The sequence below is a fragment of the Anoplopoma fimbria genome, chromosome 3 (assembly GCF_027596085.1).
Source record: "Anoplopoma fimbria isolate UVic2021 breed Golden Eagle Sablefish chromosome 3, Afim_UVic_2022, whole genome shotgun sequence".
Lineage (NCBI taxonomy): Eukaryota > Metazoa > Chordata > Actinopteri > Perciformes > Anoplopomatidae > Anoplopoma > Anoplopoma fimbria.
This window is the reverse complement of record NC_072451.1, coordinates 19,797,504-19,819,629: the sequence shown is the minus strand read 5'-3', so window position 1 is coordinate 19,819,629 and position 22,126 is coordinate 19,797,504. Positions and strand designations below refer to the sequence as shown.

At 39.2% G+C, this 22,126-nt stretch overlaps 2 protein-coding genes across 2 annotated transcripts in view; both read left to right on the top strand.

Moving 5' to 3' along the window:
- The first annotated feature begins 3,175 nt into the window (after positions 1-3,175).
- Positions 3,176-11,917, top strand: rab12 (RAB12, member RAS oncogene family). Its single transcript, XM_054627597.1, is given in 7 exon segments — positions 3,176-3,413; positions 3,416-3,575; positions 4,752-4,812; positions 7,147-7,285; positions 8,125-8,214; positions 8,468-8,572; positions 9,667-11,917. Coding segments are annotated over 7 exon segments (726 nt in total). The 5' UTR covers positions 3,176-3,350; the 3' UTR covers positions 9,775-11,917.
- Positions 11,918-17,892: 5,975 nt separating this feature from the next.
- The window catches only part of LOC129089326 (microtubule cross-linking factor 1), a 57,113-nt gene continuing 52,879 nt past the window's right edge, over positions 17,893-22,126 (top strand). Inside the window, 2 exon segments of the mRNA XM_054596736.1 lie at positions 17,893-18,105; positions 18,971-19,129. Coding sequence (XP_054452711.1) covers positions 17,908-18,105; positions 18,971-19,129 — 357 coding nt within the window. The 5' untranslated portion in view covers positions 17,893-17,907.

Sequence of the window (22,126 nt, the reverse complement as noted above, 5' to 3'; positions counted from 1 at the left end):
TACGGGTGCCGACGAGCGCAAAATGAACCACGAATGCGAAACTCGTGTGATTTGTGTTTTTAACGGTGTATATTCATTTATTTATTTTTTAAATGATCCAATTAATGATTTACTATGTAACATAATTATTGCACAGTGTCAAGACAAAGTGGGCAACTATAACTGTGTATCATTAAGGATACCTAAGCGGGAATACCACCAATACTATAACTATAATTATTCTGTCTGTATTTATAAGATTTTTTGTTTTTTTTAGTTATTGTGGATTTTTTATTTTTCTTACTTACTTGATTATTTAAAATACTATGTACCTTGTTTGCACTATATCTATGCTGCTGTAATCCTGTAAATTTCCCCGCTGCGGGACTAATAAAGGATTATCTTATTTTATCTTATCTTATTTTATCTTATCTACAGTTAATCATTTCACCATGTTATTTCAATAGATTATGAAAGTTTAATCACTATTTCTGAACATGAGCTACTCTCCTTCAAAGCCAGACACCAGAGAAGTACAGTACCAGTCAAAAGTTTGGACACACCTTCTCATTCAACTACTTTGAAGAATCTAAAATATAAAACATATTCTGGTTTGTTGAGCATTTGTTTGTTTACCACATAATTCCATATGTGTTCCTTCATAGTTTGGATGTCTTCAATATTAATCTACAATGTAGAAAAAAATAAAAATAAAGAAAAACCATTGAATGAGAAGGTGTGTCCAAACTTTTGACTGGTACTGTATTAATAAAAAAATGATCCAATTAATGATTTACTATGTAACAGAATTATTGCACAGTGTCAAGACAAAGTGGGCAACTATAACTGTGTATCATTTAGATTAGATTAGATTCAACTTTATTGTCATTGCACAGAGTACAAGTACTAGTACAACGAAATGCAGTTTTAGCATCTAACCAGAAGTACAAAAGAAGCAGTAAAGGTGCAGTGCAATGTGCTGGATAAATAACAGTATAAATAACAGATAAATAATAATAATAAAAAAAAGAAAAATAACAGTATGAGAGTATAAACAGTATAAACAGTATGAACAGTGGATATGAGATGCAGTATATATTAAGTATATATGTATTTAGGATACCTAAGCGGGAATACCATCTACAGTTAATAATTTCAACATGTTATTTCAATAGATTATGAAAGTTTAATCACTATTTCTGAACATGAGCTACTCTCCTTCAAAGCCAGACACCAGAGAAGTAAGTCAGGCATAAAGAGTGGAGCTGCATAGACACTGCACGATAGGCTGATTTTTTGTGAACCCACAGCATCTTTGTTTTCTTTTTTTTTATATTGACAGTTTCAACAGTAATGCTTTGCAAGACACCAGCTTGGGTCCATGTTAACTTCTTGTCAGCGGATGTCATTCACATACACTGCAAGAGGAAATAAACTGGGACACATTTGGAATGTTACGTTTACAAATGTGAAATGGTCTATGCCATCATTTTAGCACACTTGTTTTGGGATTTGGGACATAGGTGTTCATGTTTACTAATATTTTAGACTGTCTCAGACCATAGGAATAACATGCCTGGATTTTTTTTTTTTTGTGCTAAATTACCCAGAATAATATATATTATACTGGGTTAGAATTAGTTATTTATTAATGTGCTCATCACATTAAGGTTGGAGCTTGTAAAGGTGGAGCTAATTTGAAAACTTTATATACTGCTGGATAGTAGATGACGACAGGAAGATGAAGATTATTGAAAAAAATTCTTGTATCTACACCTGCACTATATATTTCATTGTATGGCTGCACTTTCTACTGTAACTGCTGCACAGGTATATACTTAAATACATTCATACATACACATATAAATATACACACATATATATATATACAGCACGTATATATGTATATATGTATATATCAGTGTAGTCATATATACCAGGTGGTTTTAGAAAAATAAATCTACCTCTGGAAGATTGATAAAAATGTATTCAAAACATTCAATATGCAGACTAAAAAGTGGGCTATTGATTCACATTGTTGACCCACAACCAAACGCACAAAGAAAATTGAGATATGCTGCTGTCACTTGAACACTTCAGAAAACAAAAAATAAATACACATTTTCAAGTCACAGTTTCATTTCATGATGGTATAAACAGTTGAATATGTTGATTTATTCTTCACTAACTTAAAAACATCACTAGATATGTGTATTATATACAGTTAAGTATACACCAAAAATAAAAGTACATTGAATGTGTTGTATCTCTGTTATGCTGTTCATTCTGTACACATGACATCTGTTGCATTCTGTCCATCCTGGGAGAAGGATCCCTCCTCTGTCGCTCTCCCATAGGTTTCTTCCTTTTTTCTCCCTGTTAAAGGTTTTTTTTAGGGGAGTTTTTCCTGTGCCGATGTGAGGATGTCTTATGTGTACAGATTGTAAAGCCCTCTGAGGCAAATTTATAATTTGTGATTCTGGGCTATAAAAAATAAACTGAATTGAATTAAGTACATGGTCTAATATAGAATTGCTATGTTTATAAACAGATGTTGAATAGCAGATGTATTTTTCTTTGGGTTGGGGGGACTTCAGACTGACTATAGCCTCTGCAGCTGGTGCTGAACATTGTTTTCTGTTTCTGTTATGAATATACAGTACCAGTCAAAAGTTTGGACACGCCTTCTCATTCAACTACTTTGATGAATCTAAAATATAAAACATATTCTGGTTTGTTGAGCATTTGTTTGTTTACCACATAATTCCATATAAAATAAGATAAAATAATCCTTCATTAGTCCCGCAGCGGGGAAATTTAGAGGATTACAGCAGCAAAGAGGATATGTCCCTTCATAGTTTGGATGTCTTCAATATTAATCTGCAATGTAGAAAAATATAAAAATAAAGAAAAACCATTGAATGAGAAGGTGTGTCCAAACTTTTGACTGGTACTGTACATTTAAATGTGAGACACATATTTGCCTTCAGATTATCATGGTGGAAATATTTTGGATTTTAAGTTTATTTAGAGCAGGCAAAGTTTTTAGTTTTGTGCTTCAAGGCTACTAACTACAAACCACGAATCCTTGTTTTATAAAAAAAAAAAAAAAAACAAGTTAGACAAGTTATAAAAATCACTGGGAAGCGACGGAAGCGGAAGTCCGTGGTTATGTGGTCAGTGACGTCATGACGGCGGAGGTCTCTAATGGCTGGACAACAACAACTGTGGGCGAGCGACAAACTTTCGCAAACTTCTACTGAGACGAAAGAAAGTTGGAAATAGCGAAGCGTTTCGGTAGCACAGCAGTGTGTCCGCGTTTGTTTTGGTTTTTTTTTCTTTTCTCGTAGTTACAAATGTGGAGTCATTAAATGGATTCCAGATATGACATCCCGCGGAGGGCCGCCGGTGGCAGCGGGGGCTCCGCGAGTTCCTCCCCGCTCTGGGGGCTCAGTCGCGCCGCAGGAAGATGCCTCCAAGACCCGCTGATTTTAAACTTCAAATTATCATTATTGGCTCCCGTGGTGTCGGTAAAACCAGCATCATGGAGAGGTTCACCGATGACACTTTCTGCGAAGCTTGCAAGTCGACCGTAGGTGAGGACAGGAGGCGTTTAGGGGACTTGTTTTTGTCCACTTTGTATTGACAGCATTGAGCAGGGCTGCGTGTATTTACTGGAGGGGGGATGCTTACACCACCATGGGCTGGACGACTTCTTCAATGAGAATGAGCAGAGCTAACCCTACAGGCAGGAGCTAGCTAACTTAAGCTAATGCAAACAACAACACTGCTGTAGCTTACAAATCAGTGTTGGCTTTTAGGTTGCAATGAAGATACCAACATGAGCTAAACAAACTTGGGAGGGTGTTTTGGGTGTTTGTCACATTTATCAAGCTGAATGTGGAGAAGGGGTTAGATAGATGGAGCCCAACACAGTCACTTTTATAGCATCTGCAGCTGTCCAGTAATTAGTTAATTGAATTAGTTTGGAGGGAGCCTGCTTTGTGTGGTCCATCATTAAATGCAATCTCCATTTCTAAACAACAATTTTTCATAGAAGTACAAACCTGAGCCTTCCACTTGGCACTTATTGTATTCGTATTAGTTTGTTGCACTTATTGTATTCGTATTAGTTTGTTGCACTTATTGTATTCGTATTAGTTTGTTGCACTTATTGTATTCGTATTAGTTTGTTTCTGCACTGTACTTTTGCTCTGGTTTATGCTCTTAGATGCTTGTTTTAAGAAAGGAGATGCACTTATGACTTCTGGTGACTAGTAGTTCTCTTGATACCTATGTTGAATACACTTATTGTAAGTCGCTTTGGATAAAAGCGTCTGCTAAATGACTGTAATGTAATGTAATGTCATAATATTAAGAGCTGACACATTAACGTCACATAGTTCTACATGAAAACATATCACTTTTATACTTTATACTTTTTTAATAACATTTCTTTTTTTAACAAGAGACCTTTCTGGCAAAGTTCTGGTAAATGAAACCCTACATAATGTGGAATTGAGCAAACAGTCCCGTGACCAAAACAACAGTCAGTCCGATCCCAGAATAGTCACCCACAAGCAGCTGCTATGTTAGAGCTCCATTTTGTGCCCTGCCATTTATGTGTCACAGAGTGTCGCTATTATTGTGTTTCTTTGATCAAAGATTTGAATGGACACTTCCCTGCTTTGCATTAAAGGTTGTGTCCAACAATACAGGAAATGTTAATACTCGTATGTGGCCACATGTGTGTTTCTGATTTCCCCTCGCAGGAGTCGACTTCAAAATCAAGACTGTGGAGCTGAGAGGGAAGAAGATCAGACTACAGATATGGTGAGTAATTGGACAGAAGTCTCCAGTTCCTTTATTTATTCCTCTGCATGGTGCATTTCCTGTGTCTGTCCTGTCACCCGGTAGGCTGCTCTAACAAAAACTACTGGTGGCTTTCAGCTTTGTACGTAAGCATTCTCTGCGCAAATAAGATTTCCTATAAATGATGTCATTGCATGTTTTTGTCAACCATAAACATGCGATGTGGCATTTTTTATCCAAAGTCGCATAATAAAAAGCTGGGATATAACTTGAAACGTCATGTGCAGCAGCACACGTTCATACCCATGTTGTTATCCAACGCAATCATTTTATTCTTGGTTATATAACATACTGTTGTTGTTACATTAAGTATTTTCTCCTAATTTGCATTGATGACTTGCAAACACACATGATACTTTGGCAGATAATTGGCAGATTTCAAGGTTTAACTGCACTTTGATTCTTAGACAGTTAAAAGTAATAAAAGGCAGAGGGGTAGAGAGTAGCACTCACACCCTTCACAGATAATTTTTTTGCAGTACGAATAAGTGGTTTTAAGTTGATTTTTATTTGATACCAATAATGCTAATCCAAATAAGATACACTTAAAGAATGCCATCTTTTGTTTCAATACCCTCATTAATAAGTGAGTGATGTATGTTTGATACTTCAAAATGTTAGTGAACAGTCAGTTTTATAGCAGCTGGCCACTTGAGACATATCGTTTTATTGTAGCTTAATATTCAGACTGAATTGACTTTTGGTTTCACTTTATCATTATTGTAATATACTATTTGAAATTGGGTAGTGATCCCAGAGTCTTGAACCTGCAGTGGCAGGGATGATGTTATTTTAGAGGTTTGATTCTATACTGCCTCTTCTTGTGTCTTGTTACTTTAAATGGGTCTTAACTACATTTTGATGACATCCAGTGTTTTGTCAAACGATTGAAAAACTGATTAACATGCCACAAATCACAATAAGGAAGTATTTTACTGACTGAGTATATGACTGAATTGATTGTGTGCGACAGTGTTGGGCTAAATTGTGGGAACTCCAATGCTTTTTTCACTAACGCATCTGTGCTGTTCACTTACACCCATCCACCCTCTCACCTCCACACCACATCTACCCTTTACCTCGTCCCGTCTTATCCCCCGTTCCTCTGCCCACCCTGCGTCCTGTCCCTCCCAAGATGGCCGTCCTCAATGTGTTTTGTGTCTCACGTTGAACTGCTCACATCAAGCTCCATCTTTGCCACGCCCGGCCTTACCTAACCCTGCCACTGTGCTGCTGTTTCTCTGTCCGCTCTTCTGCTCATAAGCCTGACTGTGACTCACAAAGGGAACAGGGAGAGACTAGCGGGCTGAAGGTACAGTAACACTGCACTGTGGGTGCAGCTCAATCTGCTTGTCAAGCTTCTAAATTTAACCCAGACTCAGATGATCAGCAGAATAACAACATAAACTTAAAAAGCGTATTCACGCATGGAATTTAAATTATTTTGCACCTCTACATTGTTAAAATGAAGAGTTATTTTCCAAAATGAAAAACATTGAAACTTTGAACATTTATAAGCGGTATATAAACATTTAATAAATGGCAACGGTAAACAATAAAATGTAGTTGTAACCAGTTGTAACGATATTTTAAGTGTTTATTAATGTGCAATAGTTTCAACAATTATAAAGTCTCCTCAAACAACATGTTAGACATTATTGCGATATTGTCTTTCATTTTCTGTAATGGCACCAGCTTCCACGTTTGGGTGCCAACAGGAGGAGTTCTAGTTGTTGATAAATAGATTAATGGACACATACATGTGCTTACATGATAGTTTGTTGTAAACCATTGATGAAATGTTTATATATTGCTTATAAATGCCATATACAGAGGGTTAAACTGTGCAGGGTTAGCAATCATTGGCTAACTGTACATGGGATGTCATCATTCCTCAACGTGTTGATATCTAATTTTGGAACAAAACTCTTCAGGTGTCTTTATTTTAGCTCGATACAAGATGACATGTAGATATCAGATTTAACCCACTCAAAGTGTCGTTCGATGTTAAAATGAATGATGTAAGTACTAATTATACTATGAATTCTGTAAGAATAATTGATTAAGGACATTGTATTTGTTATGACTTGTCATAAAACTGATTATTCCTCCCCTCGTTTGTTCTTTGATCTTAGTTTTTTGTTTTTTAAACATCAGCCAATCAGCCATAGTCATCTTTAATGTATAAAAAAATACCTTTGATCAAATCAGTCAATCAGCTGTTTGGTATTCAGAGAAGTCTTGGGGACCCTGCACTGACTTGATTTAACATTGAGTTTCATTCATATCACACAGGGACACTGCTGGCCAGGAGAGGTTCAACAGCATCACATCAGCTTACTACAGAGGCGCCAAGGGAATAGTGCTAGTGTACGATATCACAAAGCAGGAGACCTTTGACGACCTGCCCAAATGGATGAAAATGATTGACAAGGTAAATAAACTGTCAGACTGCTAGAATTATATGAACTGTGAGTGGTCCTCTAGTATTCATATATGCCAGAGCTGTCAGAAACACTTTTCTTTTGTGTGGTGACAAAACAATTGGATTTTGTCATACATCTAGGACTTAAGATTTACATAATTATTGAATCCAATAATATTGCCAACCTGGCCATAGCTCTCCAGATATTGATCCTTCATTTCTACCGTTGTCTTTAGCACTAGCACTGTGAAATGTCCTGGAAAAACATTTTACAGTTGGAACAATTTGTCACAACTCTGTGTTGAATGAGGTTTAGAACGGTGATACTCAAAACATATCTTTGGCATTTCTGTAATTCTGTGTCTTCTTATTTATCGGCTGACATAGACACCGATGCAATATATCTGCAATGAGCTGATAGCTAACTGGTCGATTTAATTGTTCGAGCACCAAATCAAATTGGCAGAATTTGAGGGAGGTCATGAAACTGCCATTTTTTAAGTTTTAATTAATATGCGATATTCATTGCAGGTCCCCCCTTAGCAACACACAAAAGTGGATCAAACAGTTAAGCAATTAATTAATGATGATTGTGAAATGATTAGGTTCCAAGTAACGTTGCCAAATCAAACTGCATAAATATAAGAAAATGTCTATTTTTTTTTAAATAACTACCTCAAGGGTGTAATTGTTGTGACGTTTCCCTTCAGCTGCAGAGCTGTAGAACCAGTTTTCATGGTGACAGTATGCTGAACACATATCATTGCAGTAACCTGGTTTGGCTTTTATGAATTGTTAGGCTGATGATGTCCTGACGTGTCTCCTCTCTGCTTTCTCTCTCATGTCAGTACGCCTCGGAGGAAGCAGAGCTTCTCCTGGTCGGGAACAAGCTGGACTGTGAGACTGATCGTATCATCTCCAGACAGCAGGGCGAGCGGGTGGGTTCATCACACAATGCTCCAGCTCACCATCACATGACAAAACCTTGTCTTCTGTTTGATGCTTTCAATATTTATGTGCAACAAAGACATACTTAAAACACTGACGCCCCCTTCAGAAACTGACATTATGTGTAGCACTTTTTTATGAAGTATCCATGTATCCATTGTTCAGCATTATTTCTGCTCCTGTGGAATGAGTCTGTTTTTCTCTTGCTGAAATTGAGCTAATTTGACTCTATTTGTGTTGTAGTTTTGCTCTCGAATAAGTGGAATGCGCTTCTGCGAAGCTAGCGCCAAGGATAATTTCAATGTGGACGAGATCTTCCTGAAGCTTGTGGATGACATCCTTAGCAAGGTTGGTGTGTTGAGAGTAGAGTCTGACCAAATATCTGAAAATAAAGAATTCATTTTAGCATAAAGCATAACATGAACAAAAATGTTTAATAAATATTCCTTAAATATGGTTATAAAAGAATTGTGACCAAGATATGTGCAGAGAGGGTAATTGTATTGCTGCAAAAATAAACGCCAATTTTCACTTGGAACTCACTTCACTTTTGCACTGGAACAATGCTTTATTTGCTTGGTTAGGTAGTTGTCGCAATGTTTTTTGGTACATTATGAATATTGAGAAGGGCACTGCACATTGTTCGAAATGCCTCAAGGCTCAACACTAACTTTTAAATGTGGTGGCATGCACGGCAGCCCGGCATTAGTGGCATTTTTAGTTGACTTATATTTTGAGCAATTATTTTAAAGTATAATTTTCCATCCAGCTCAAAGATGTTGGGATAGTGGCTCTCCACAGCAACAGCTGAGACAGCATACATCAATATGTAATTTAAATGTTTACATTGATAAAAATAATAACCACCTAGAATTTCTGGTGTAGACTAGCGAGGGTTTCAACGTTTAATCAACTAGTTTACTCATCGACAAGCCAATTATATTATATTATATATATATATATATATATATATCAGCCAACATTATTTCCAAATGAGAGTATATATATCGATATACTGTCCTAACCCGCTAAATTCAACACTTTCTGCCAGTGTTTTTGAATTTCATCACAGAAGGTTATAACAGTGAATATTTTCTGCACACAAATTCCTTTGTGGCTCTTGTTCTGCCTAAATTATTAACGTTGTTAAAAGGTTTCTTACCATGTTTGTCATTTATTTATGTGTGATATTATGATATATTACAATATTTCTTCCCAGAGCAATTCTGTTTTATAAACCTCAGACATTATCAAGACACTGATTATTTGTGCCTTAAAGCTTAGTTTCTTGTTATCTATCTGTCTCTGTTCTACAAGTTGATGCTTTATCAGTCATTGCTGTCAATAACGTCACTGTGGATGCGAGCTTAAGCACGCTGCCTAAATATTTCGATGCACTAACCGTCTGTTTCCTGACTTGTTCTCTGTTCCTGATACAACAGATGCCTCTAGAAGTTCCCAACAATGAGCTTTCCAACAGCGTCCTGTCTCTGCAGCCTGAACCGGAAGTGCCTCCGGAGTTGTCACCTCCGCGCATGCGCTGTTGCTGAGAGTCAGAGTGGTCCCCCATCACAGACACACACACACGCACATACAGCACACACACATACAGAGTACCAACCTGGCCACCAGGGGGCAGCAAATAGCAGCAGTTTGAAGTTACTAACTGTTGATGTAAGATGCATGGACTCTCTCAACAACCAGTATTATCCTCCCCCGTTTCTTCTTCTCCTTTTTCGTAACTGTAAACAATGACATGAACTACACTAACACTTAGGCCTGGTGAATCACCTACTATCTACCACCCCTTTTTGTCTACACTTGAGCCAGACTACCTCATTCCTCGGACTGTTAGGCTAGCTGTGCCCCGCAGGTGCCTTCGAGGTAGAGAGCCCACTGGTAGCAGCTGCACATGGTAAAAGGAGGCTGATTGTTGTGGGCCTTACAGCTTCCTGATGAACACTCATCACACATACTGTACACTAAGTTTGACATTGTCTGAGTTGCCCCGATGGTCTGGTATTTCTGCATCATCTAGCTTTCAGAGAAAGGGATAACAACATCTCATGTCTCTTCAGCTTAGTTTAAATTCTGGATCTCGGTACAGTAGTTTTATATTCTTATTAATAGGTATTATTGCCAAGTGAGGAGTTGATTTGAGGTAAACAAAAGCACATGATGTAAATATGGTGTGTTGCTGTAATGACTGGACAAGGTGCAGATGTTTGCAGCCAGCAGTAGGTGGTTGTGTCGTGGTGGATCATATCAGTTTATATTCCTTTGCCTTAAAGTGTTAAAGTGGCTGGATCGGCTTATTTCACATTTGTGTACATTTTTATGTTTTGCACTACAATCCATCTCACCTAGTTAAGCTGACACGCAGAAAAAAGAAAGTACACGACTTGTAATTTAGTAAAGATCATTGATCGACCTCGCTAGTGGCCGTTCTGATTTCCCTGTTAAAGTGGGATGGCGATGCAAGGGGAGATGGGTAATGTAGTCTTTGAGGGATTGGTGTTTTCACAGGGCCATTTTCCATGTGTGTTACTGGCTTTTAAGAGGAAGTAGAGCTAGTAGCTAGAGGACACACACATGGTTTTAGCCTTTGTTTTGGTTATGTTACTAATATTGCAAAGTATTTTGTTTTTCCTCTGCAGCTTGGAGAAGAATGTTTGAGTCTCCCTTTTGGATGGGAATAGAGCAGTAAGGTTTGCTTAGTATTTGAAGGACTCAGGGCTCATATCTGCTCATTTTGACAGGCTTTTGTTGCAGACTTGATTTGAGTTTCATTGCAAATATGATGAAGAAACATCTTCATATAAAATCCTGCTTAAAGGGGGTGTTTGAGTTAATAAGAAGAGGTCAGCAGATTTTAATTTAAGATTTGGCCGTTTGTTACAGAGCAGTACGGGTGTATCCCAGTACCTGTACATTTTCAATAAAAAACTAGGCTATGCATGTTAAGCCATCCTGTGTTCATAGATATTAATACATTTAATTATTCCGTCTTTTGTTAAATTAATGCAATATTGTAGCACTGTGCGTTCTTCTGTTTCGTTTTGTTTTTTTGAAGTAAAAGTCTGATGGGGAGAAAGGACGAGTCAATTTAAAGAACCTGATCTAAAATGATCTAAACTAACTTGCCATTGGTTAATTCGTTGTTGTTTTTTATTAAGTTTTATGTTAAAGTCAACCTTCTGTGGACTTAAACTGGCACATTATGTATTATTGAATAGTTCCATACCAAAACAGAAAAAATTGGGATACCTTTTGCTAAAAAACAGTCTGTGACATTCAAGCACATCTTGAAATATGATTACCAGCCAACAAACAACCATACAAGTTATCTGCAACAATTTATCTTGTGTTTTTACAAATTACAAACTACTTTTGACATTGTTAAGTAGCGTACAACTTTCATTTGTCGCCCCCCTGACCATTAGCATTTGGCACTAACCCTGTGGTCTTTGTTTTAATAGCCAAGCCTTATACTACTCATGTTTTGAATATACATTTTAAGAAATGCTTCTATTTGAAATGTGTATCCTTTAAGATGGAAGACTGTGCTTTGTATTAAACCTGTTTTAAGTCTTTGAAAAAAAAGTTTTGGCATGTTTAAAAGCAGATTTGTGGTATTTATAACTTGTGGCATTCTTGAACTAATGCAATGCAATTAAAGATATCTATATTTATTACCAGATTATGGTCTTGATTTCTTTCTGTTTCCAAAAGTGGGATGTGTGGCTTCTCAGGGGTCCTATAGTGGATTCCAGGAACACGTACATGATCATTTGCTCAGTTTTGTTCTTTCACTGCTCTAGACTCGGATGTTTTTACTTCTACAGATATGATATTTTAGACTGGTGTCTTAGGGATAAAACCATTGATTCAAGGATCTGATTTGGAGGTATTGAGTCTGAGGTTCCCCACAGGAAGAGGTGAGTACTGGCCCCCTCCCGAGTTAATCTTTACTCCTCATGTGAAGGTGTTCAATAGCCAATAGAGTGCGTGTCATTAGGGCATGCGCACCAAAGCGTGTCAGACCAGGTCCCGCCTGGTCCCAGAGAAAGCTAGGGGTGTGCTTGCCTGGGTGCTTGTAATACCAGCAGCGCATGCGCCTCGCAGAAAATCACGGGCGTCGAGCTTCACACCGCAGAGATTGCAGATCTTACATGACAGATAGGAAGGAGTGGGAAGGGGTACGAGGATCAGGGGGGCCCCCATCACTCACAGAAGGATGGAGACCCGAAGAAGAAGAAGAAGGCTGATGTGACTCCGACTGACTCTTATTTTTATTTCTAACTTGAGCCTTACGAGCCCCTGTTCTGCAGATGCAACCTGTCTGTCATCCCGTCCTTCCCAGAAATCCCATTTGGTGTTGCAGTGTTTCCTCCACGGGGGCTTCATGCAGAGGGGACACAATGACAACCTGGTGAATGCGGACGACGTGGAGTAAACAGCGCCAAGCACACAGCCCAGGATGCGCATCCCCAGCCCGTCAAGGAAGAAGGTAGTAGAGCAACCTGGCTGTTTTTCTGGTGTCGCATGTCAGAGATTTTCCGCGGTGCTGTGGATTGATCGTTTCCTCCATCGCCCTCCTGCTGCCGGTGTCGGTGTATAATGGAGAGCTCCAATGGCTCTGGCAGCGACACCAAACCGCAGAACCACCAGTTGGAGAAGAAGAGGCTGAACCGTGCGCCTTCCCCGGCCAGACCCTTCCTCAAGGATGCGCACTCTCGCTCCTCCAAACCACCTGCCATCGGACCAAAATCTCCCAAACTCCTCAAGCAGCAGCAGCAGCAGTCTTCCTCGGTGCCCTTGGCCCATCCGAACCGCAGCTCCAGGCGCCACGCGACCGGGGCCAAAGAGAAGCCAGCCACGGCCAAAACCTCCTCCAAGTCTCCTGTGGTGAAAAAGCCCACAAAGGTGCCTCAGCATGCAGCAGTGGAGCCCAAAGCCGGCAGCATCAAACCGGACAGCACCAGCAGTCCCATCCTCGCCAAAGGCAAAAAAGGGAAACTAGCCTCGGGGTCCCCGGGCCCTCTCAGCCATGGATCCCCGATCCGGGTACCGACCGGAGCGGCTCTCTGCCGGGTCAGTCAGACCGACAGCAGCTCGGACCTGTCAGACTGCCCGTCCGAGCCGCTGTCTGACGAGCAGAAGCTGGCACCGGCTGCCAGCAGCGACGCTGAGTCCGGTACCGGCTCTAGTGACCGGGATCAGGTGGGAGGAGATAATCCGCCGCGGGCAGAAGAGACCGGAGAGTCCGCCGCCGCTGCTGCTGCTTCTCCGCTGCGCACAACCGAGGCTTCCCCCGCTAAGGGAAGCATGTCTCAGGCTCAGCCCGCTCCGGCGGCGCACGGAGAGAAACCCAAGCAGGAGAGACCCTCATCAGGCGCACAGTTCAGACTGCCAGGCACCAAGGATGTGACCGAGGAGGACCTGCTGCGGGAGATGGAGGATTTGAGATCTGAAAACGACTACCTCAAGGTATGGCTGTGTAATCTGAAAGAGAGACTAACGTGGCTGTTTGTTTTATATAAACACATCGTTTCAAAAATATACATTTATAAGACCGTTTTCTAGCAGGCTCATTTAATCCCTTTAGTCCAGAGGCAGCTGTTTCCCAAAGAGGAGCCAAACTGTCCCTTTACAGGACAGTCCCGGGTTCAATCCTCAACATCACCTGTTCTTTAAGTGTCATTGATCAACTTCCACCTGCTCCCTTGTTGAAAGCATAATCTAAATGTGTAAATTATTTAAATCTCAAAGCATTACCTTTAATGCCCAGCTGTCATCACCACGGTGTCCCCCTGTCGACTCTCCATCCATCATGTCGTCTTTTTATCCTTCCCAGCTTCCCTGTGGGTTTGACCTTCATTGATGAGAGTTTTATTGATAGTGCCTTAGCCCTGATGTGTCCTTTAGACTTTCTTTTTTTTATTATTTTATTTTTTATATTATATACAGTGTTGCTGTCAAGTCACTAAAGTCTTATTTTGACAGAAAGACTCAACATTTTCTCCCCAATCCTCATGTTGCATCTGATACACTAAGAGTAGCATACTCTTTGTTAATATGAACAGATTGTACTCGGGGATGCACTGTAGTTTTTAAATCAGTGTTTCGTTTGCCATCGTGTCATCGTTGTATCCTACATCTTGCATGAAGATCCAGCTTGCAGATTTCATGCAGGATCCCCCTCCCCCCCTTCTTTAAGTAGGCTATCCCCATAAATTGGGGAGGGGAGGCAAACAGATAATGCGGCAAACAATCTTGCTGGTTTTGAAATGGGAAACAGGGTTATTTGCAGGTTACTCTGAGTATTGTTTTTCAAACTTCATCACGCACGTCTGTGTCTCTCTCTCTCTCTCTCTCTCTCTCTCTCTCTCTCTCGGTGCAAACACAAGAGAGTTAATCAGCTTTACTGGCTCTGGCTGTAATGGCTTTATCCCACAGGACTTGACAACAGTCAGATGTCCCATGTGTGTTGGGTTCAAACGCCCTCCTGCCTGGTGTCAGTCTGCCAGCTGGGACTCTGAAGTGAACTCTTTTACCTCCCCCGCCTCCCATGCATCCCCCAAATGTCTGGGAATCCCCACCACTGCTACATCAGTAGTGCTGATGGGGAAAAAAACTGTTCAGCACATTTATTTTGACACCTCTTAGTTTTATTTTAGATTTTATTTCAGGTATTTTTGCTTCTTTTGATTGCACGAAGAGAAAACAATTTCAACCTGTGTTATTGTGTCTATACAGTGTAACTGAACAACACCAAGAAACACATTTTGGGGGCAGCAACGAACAGTTTATTTTAGAGCTGCAATGACTAGTCAATTAATCGAGTAGTGAAACGACATAAAATGAACCGGCAACTATTCCGGTAATCAATCGATTAATTCAAGTCATTGTTAGAACAAAAATGCAAAACATTACCGACAAGCTTCTCAAATGTAAAGATGTGCTGCTTTCCTCTTTTTAATATCATTATAAATGTAATATCTTTTGGACCTTAGGACTTTTTCAATATCTCACACTCATATCTGCAGGCATTTTTAGGTTTAAAACATTTTTAATTACACATAAAACAAAGAAAACATCACAACTTCAAATTTGAGAAGTTAGAACCAGCAAATACACGATTAATGGATTATCAAAGTTGTTGCTGCTTGAATTTTCTCTGAATTTAGTCACACCATTTGATTTCAATAGATCTTTGATAGGTGATTAATCATTTTAGTACTTTTTTGAATGAAAATTCTGAGTTTAGCTCCTCAAATGTAAACATTTGCTGCTTTACTTTGTCATATTTGATAGCAAATTTATTATTTTTCAGTTTTGGACTATTGTAAAAAACAACTTAGATGGATAAGTAATCTTGGTTCGTGAGATATTATGATGATTTTGTTCATGATTTGTTGGACATTTCCAAGAGTATATAGAAATTTTGATCAATTAATCGCTACTCAGCTAAGATATACACACTTAACACCCTTAAAGAGATGACTAAGTAGTGGAAATTACTCTGTGCACTCACTCCCCATAGGCATCAGTGATATTCTCTAAATATATCTGCTCCCAGGATGCTGCTCTGCCTCTGCTTTTAACCTGGACATTGATTGGGCCGACCCTGTGCAAGGTCATTAGCTCCTTCCTCCAGGGTCCTCCTCAGAAAACCATCGGCACTGTGCTTTTCCAAATGAGGATAGGTTTATTTTTCCTTAATTGACACACTCTTCCCAACTCCCCCTTCAGCATACAATTGTCTTTTCCTCAGCTGCCTGTCAAACCCTTTGAATATCCCTCCCAAGGGAAATTTTCGGAGCAAACCGATTCCTCAGGATGAAGGCAAACGGATTAGGCATGCACCGAAATTATATCAGATATCAAGTCGACTGGCTCAAATAGCTGGATCTGATATAGGTGACATTGGGGCCGATTTATTCAATTCAATTCTACGTCTATATTCTATATATATTTTATACTGCCATTTTAACACCTGTTTAAGTTTTGACCAATTTGTTAAAAAGGTTTACAATTTTTTTGTAATTCATGTTCATTTTGAAGATTTTTTTTACCAAGTTGCTGGGGCACGATTTAATAATTTATAATGAATAACAATTCAGTCAATTTATATCTATGTACTTTGTATGTTACATTTTGTTTTGCAAAGTCATTTTAAAGTCAAAACTGATGTTTCCCTACAAATGAAGGAATAATCCAGGTCACTTCCACACAGTGAGGCAGACGGCTTATTAATTAAACACTGGAATCGTACCGGTACTCTGTATCGGCGGATACCCAAAGCCCAGCTATCTTTATCTCTATGAGTATCAGGACTGAAATAGTCGGATCAGTGCATCCCAATATCAGATACCCTCGAGGTTACCAAACCAACGATCGTAGTACTACGGATAAATCTTAACCTCTTTTTTTCCATCAAGGCCGGGTCGTTTCATGTTGATAGGATGAGGAGATGTGGAGTTTTAATACATCCAATCCGAGAGATAAGATGCTTAGAGCCAACTAGTTGTGTTACATCATCCGCACTAAGAGTACTTGCATTACTGGAACATGTATGTAATCATATAAGTATAAGTATAATCAACGGTAGGTATATTGCATTGCATCTCCTCTGCAATAGCTTTATCCCCGAAAATGCATTTGGATGTGATTTGTTTGTTTCTACACCTGCCGTACCAACTGTATGCTCTGATGAAGACAAATTATACATCGTCAACCATGTTATGTTTTTCATTAAACGGTAATGAATCTTAATTTTATATTAGCTGTTTAAAGTTAATTTACCTGAAGAATGAAGGCTAAAAATGGCCCAAAAAGAAATTTTGAAATGAGAAATACTCTATATCAACACTTCCGATGTATCCATTGCCGTTTTTAAGCCACAGGTGTTGTCACGTCAGTTTCATGATACCTACACCTTTGTCCACGACAAAAACAAAAACTAATGGAATCCATGATGTTGTTGTTTATTTGAGGACAGGATATTTGTTAATCTAAATGCACCCCAAGTCATAGCTTGTACAGAGGAACTATTCAAATATAATGGGCAGAATGCCATGAAATATAAAGAGCAAATTCATACTCCCCAGAAGCTGAACATTTTGAATTCTACTATATGAAAATGGAGAGAAGAGACTAAAATAACATGATTTATTATGTGGATGCAAATAGCTATCTATCCTTTTTCTTCCTTTTGATGTTGATGATCCTGGGGCCTTTTTCTGTAACGCCACCCTAAGGAAAAACTTCTCTCTTCTTGACCCACTTCTGGTTAGGTTAAGTCATTTTTTAGAAAACAAAAACTGCTTCACACATTCAAAACTTTTAGAGGGTATTTCTCTTGTGTACCAACAGAAGTATTGTTGCTACAGAATTAGGCATTACATCCTTGACAATAATAGCATTTAAAGGGATATATTTCCTATAAAATAAGTCATTAGCTTGGTTCTTTCTTACACACAGACAACTTAAAGTACTTGATAATGTTTGCAAAGCGAACTTATAACATTAAAACAGCATAAACAGAGTCAGCACTTTTTGCAGCAAAGAATGGCACAAATGTTGTATATAAACATAAGCGATTATCGTAGCATGGAGGTGATATTAAGGTTTTCAGCTTGTGTGTCTCTCAGGATGAAGTGGACGAGCTGCGGGCGGAGATGGAGGAAGTGCGGGACAGCTACCTGGAGGAGGAGGTCTACCAGCTGCAGGAGCTGCGGCGGGATCTGGACCGCTCCAACAAGAACTGCCGCATCCTGCAGTACCGCCTGAGAAAGGCCGAGCAGAAGAGCCTGCGGGTGGCACAGACCGGCCACGTGGACGGAGACCTGCTGCGAAGTCTGGAGCAGGACTTGAAGGTCTGTGAGAGCCTGTTGATGTCTGTATGCATGTTTGTGTCTTTGTGTTAGGGTATTGACCAGTCAACACTGTGCTTTTATTCAGTGTTTGTATAAAATACGATACGATACTATCAATCAGTTTATACCTAAATTCATTTTGCATCCTTAGGCAGTTTCTTTCAGGAATTTTACACACAGGTTAAACATACAGTTACAAATACGACACTTCCATAAACGTACAAAACACATTCATGGCAATCAATATACGCAATGCATGACATTACTGCTTGTCTTGGGCCAAGCATGCTCTTGTTGTGAGTTGATTGAAAGGTTGGCTAATAATCTCCTTACAAATTTGGATTTGATATTACAAGTACTCTCCAAGAATTGTAAAACTAAAACATTATCTTAAAGACATTAAAGCTATCGACTGAACCCATATTAATGAAATATTTTTTTTCAAATTTGGAATAGAAGTTTGTTGAAGTTACAACCCTCAGCAACTTTTCAGTGTTGGAAAAATGATGGGAAACAATATGGGCAATAAATCCAAATGTAAAATGGAATCATTAAAAATAAAATGCTGAGATATTTCTTAATTCCGACTGTTTTAAGGCTGCAACTAACAATTACTTTCATTATCGATGAATCGTGTTTAGTATTTTATATTTTGGCAAATAGAATTGTCTAAAGCAAAAAATTGACTAATTTTACAATTATTGACTAATCATTAAACACTACTTACACACACACTGGCGTGCATGTATACGTATGTGATGGTGTTTGAATGATCATTATCATGAAATATTTATATATCTATTTTGTATTATGTCTTTGAACTGTATGTTTTTGTCCTTCAACATATCTGTCTCTGTGATCTCAGGTGGCCAAAGATGTGTCGGTGCGTTTGCACAACGAGTTGGAGAGCGTGGAGGACAAACGCAGCAGAGCTGAGGATGAGAACGAGCTGCTCAGACAGAAGATCATAGAGGTGGAGATCTCCAAACAGGCGCTGCACAACGAGCTGGAGAGGACCAAAGAGGTGAGTGGAGGATAATGGAGATGTTGTTTTTGATTTGAGAATCTGATTGGGCCTAGTGGTGAATGAACGATGGGGAAAATGACAACTGTGATGGCAACGATGTTGGTGACTATGCTGTTTGAATGGGATAAATCTCTGGTTTACCACAAGATGCTATTCAATATTGTGGCCACTTGACTACCGGCATAAAAGCAAGGGGATCAATGATGATCACCGGCCTGATCAGCATGGTCACTGCAGTGAATTAATTTAATCAATCACTTAAACGCTGCTTGACAGCCCTATCAAAACAACTGCTTTGTGCAATGGTGCCTGTTATTTTTAAAGCCTTGTCACAGTACGAGCATGTCTTTATTTACATCATAGTTCTTGTAGAATAGTTGCAGAAGAAATGTTTGGTTGGATACATCGACACTCCAGAGTACTACACAAATACTACTGATGTTCAGATAGAACTACAATACTACTCAGTACTACCCGAAGCTGCAACCACCCTCCCCCCTCACAGCTGAGGTGTGTTCACATGGTAACCAGCAAAAGGAAATCCAAGTCAGTTCCCATAAAAGTCCATTTGTTCAACAACTCTTCCTCTTGCCAGGAATCTTTTCTCCAGTTTAGCTCTGCAAAATTAAAGAATTCACAAATACTCTGTGAATTCAGCCAGTCAATCTGTTGGTAATGTGTCTTATATCACTGCCAGTACATGTCTTAGGGAGGCATGTCTTTTACCCCTTTTCTACCAAAATAAACGCATCCGTCAGTCAAAAATACCTGTGACTACTTCAGTTATTTTTTCAGGGAATGGATTCGGATTGTAACCTTTGCCATTGAGACAAAAGCCAGATGTCTCTGGGTGATAGTTGTTTTTTGTCCAGCGGGAAATGTATTTTTTTATTTTCAGAATTATTTAGGCAATTTAGAAATCAATTGGCCATTAATTGGCAACTCAGTCATTTAATACACGATCCAGAACTCTTTTTATGAATAAAGACAATGCGGTTTTGTTTATTTGGGCTGGAAGTCCAGAAGTTTTCAACACACACACAGGAAATTGATTTGATGGATTGATGAGATTGTCAGTGTTTCAGGAATATAAGAGCCATTTTGATAGGACATTTAGTGTAAAATCTGTTGTTGTTCCAGTTTGATTAATGTGTTCTGGGGCTACAGCTGCCATCCTGCTTTAAAGGATGTTAACAGGTATACGTTTACTATAGAGTCATAAAGTTTGATAGATCTGAGCCTCATTTTTACCTTTGCTTGCTCATGTCTTCATTCCTCTGCTACTAGCAATTGCACTGTAACTATGGATGTACAATTAATATTGTTGTTAAAATGTTTAAACATCAGAATAATTCATTTGGCATTAGAATCTTGAATTTATTTATTGTGAGCTATTGATGGTTTGAGCCCCAATTTTACAATGTAGTCTATAGACTTTTGTCTATAGACTTTTGTATCAGTATTACTCTCATGTTGCACAGCGGAGGGAATATTAGAAGTAAAGTCTTCTTGCAGGTAATGACATGAACGGAGGCTTTCCTCAGGGCTGCCATGGTTCAGCTGCTTAGACTAATCGATTTTGACATCAGCAGGTAACATGCCGTCTGCCAGCAGAGAAAAAGTAGGCTAATACCAGACCAGTCAGCATGGAGATGTAGCTTTCTTCTGGCAACTAGAGACGATGTTTCTTTTTTAGTGTTATCTCGTTTGCTGCTGTTTTGATTCCCAGCATGTGCCACAGCGACGCCAAATGACTTCTGCTATATGCCTCCCAAAATAGATCTTCTGCTGGTTGAAAATCTATATTCTGAAGCAATTTATGACCTTAACTATCTGTGTTTGAAACATTTATGTTTTTTAAAGGCAACTTAACAGCCCCCGACTGAGCTGCATGTGCTCGGGCGAGACATAAAATCCATTTCTAGTCCAGATGTGCTAATGCAGCAAATGCAAGGTCAAGTTTCTGTTGTCGTCCCTTGACACCGGTAACCTTTCATAAGAAAATGATAAGCGAATAGTAAAGCTGAAGTGAGAGGATTACCCACATGTGATGTAAATTTTAACTTGCATAGCAGTTGGAATATTTGTGGTAGCTCTATTTTCCCGACCTGTTATTCTGAGCGGTATTGCCATACAAAGGACCACAGGATGACACAGACTTTCTTGTACACAGAGAAACAGGCGAGGGAGTAGGAGAGGGCTGAGATAGAGGCTGCTCCAAACGATTGCAGATTTTTATTTTGTGTTCCCCCAAGGTTTGTCCCAGAAAATCACAAACCGTCTCTGAATCTGCACCTCAACATCACATGACGCTGTGTCTCTTCCCTCCCTTCCTTACCAGAGTCGTGCGTTTATAATGCAGCACCCCAATATTTAAATTTTGTTCCATGGAAATACACAGTTTCTCTGTCGGGGATTTTTCCTGTAGTTTAATCACCATGTACTCATTTTGAAAGTCTTCTTTCCGTGAAATCCGTAACGCACAGCGGGTGTCCTGTTTATTCTTTTTATTGTTGGTAGCAGGGGATAATAAGAGTTTTTACAAACATTTAGTTAAGGATGCATTTCAATGAATGAATCTAAGAACCTGCCCTCTTCTCTGGTAGTTGCTTAGTCACAGAGATAAAGAGAGGAGCACAGTTTACTGATAGGAATGTGGTTCAACTGGACTGAAAGGTTGTTCCTTCCCCTTTTTGCTTTAATTAGATTTTGTAAACCGTGACCTAGGTGTAATGTAATGCAGTTGGATTTTTACTTGTTTTTAGAACTCCATCGGAGGCACCTGCGTGTTCTTCCATGCAGCTTTTGAAATTATCTTTTGCAGTTCTTTCACCTTTAAAGTGGCCCTATTATGCTTTTCCACTTTTTCCCTTTTCTTTAGTGTGTTATATATGTTTTTGTACATGTAAAAGGTCCGTAGAGTGTAAAACCTGAAGTCCACGCCTAAAAGGAGTTACCCTCCCCCTTAGAATCACTGCTCCTGAGATGCCTGAA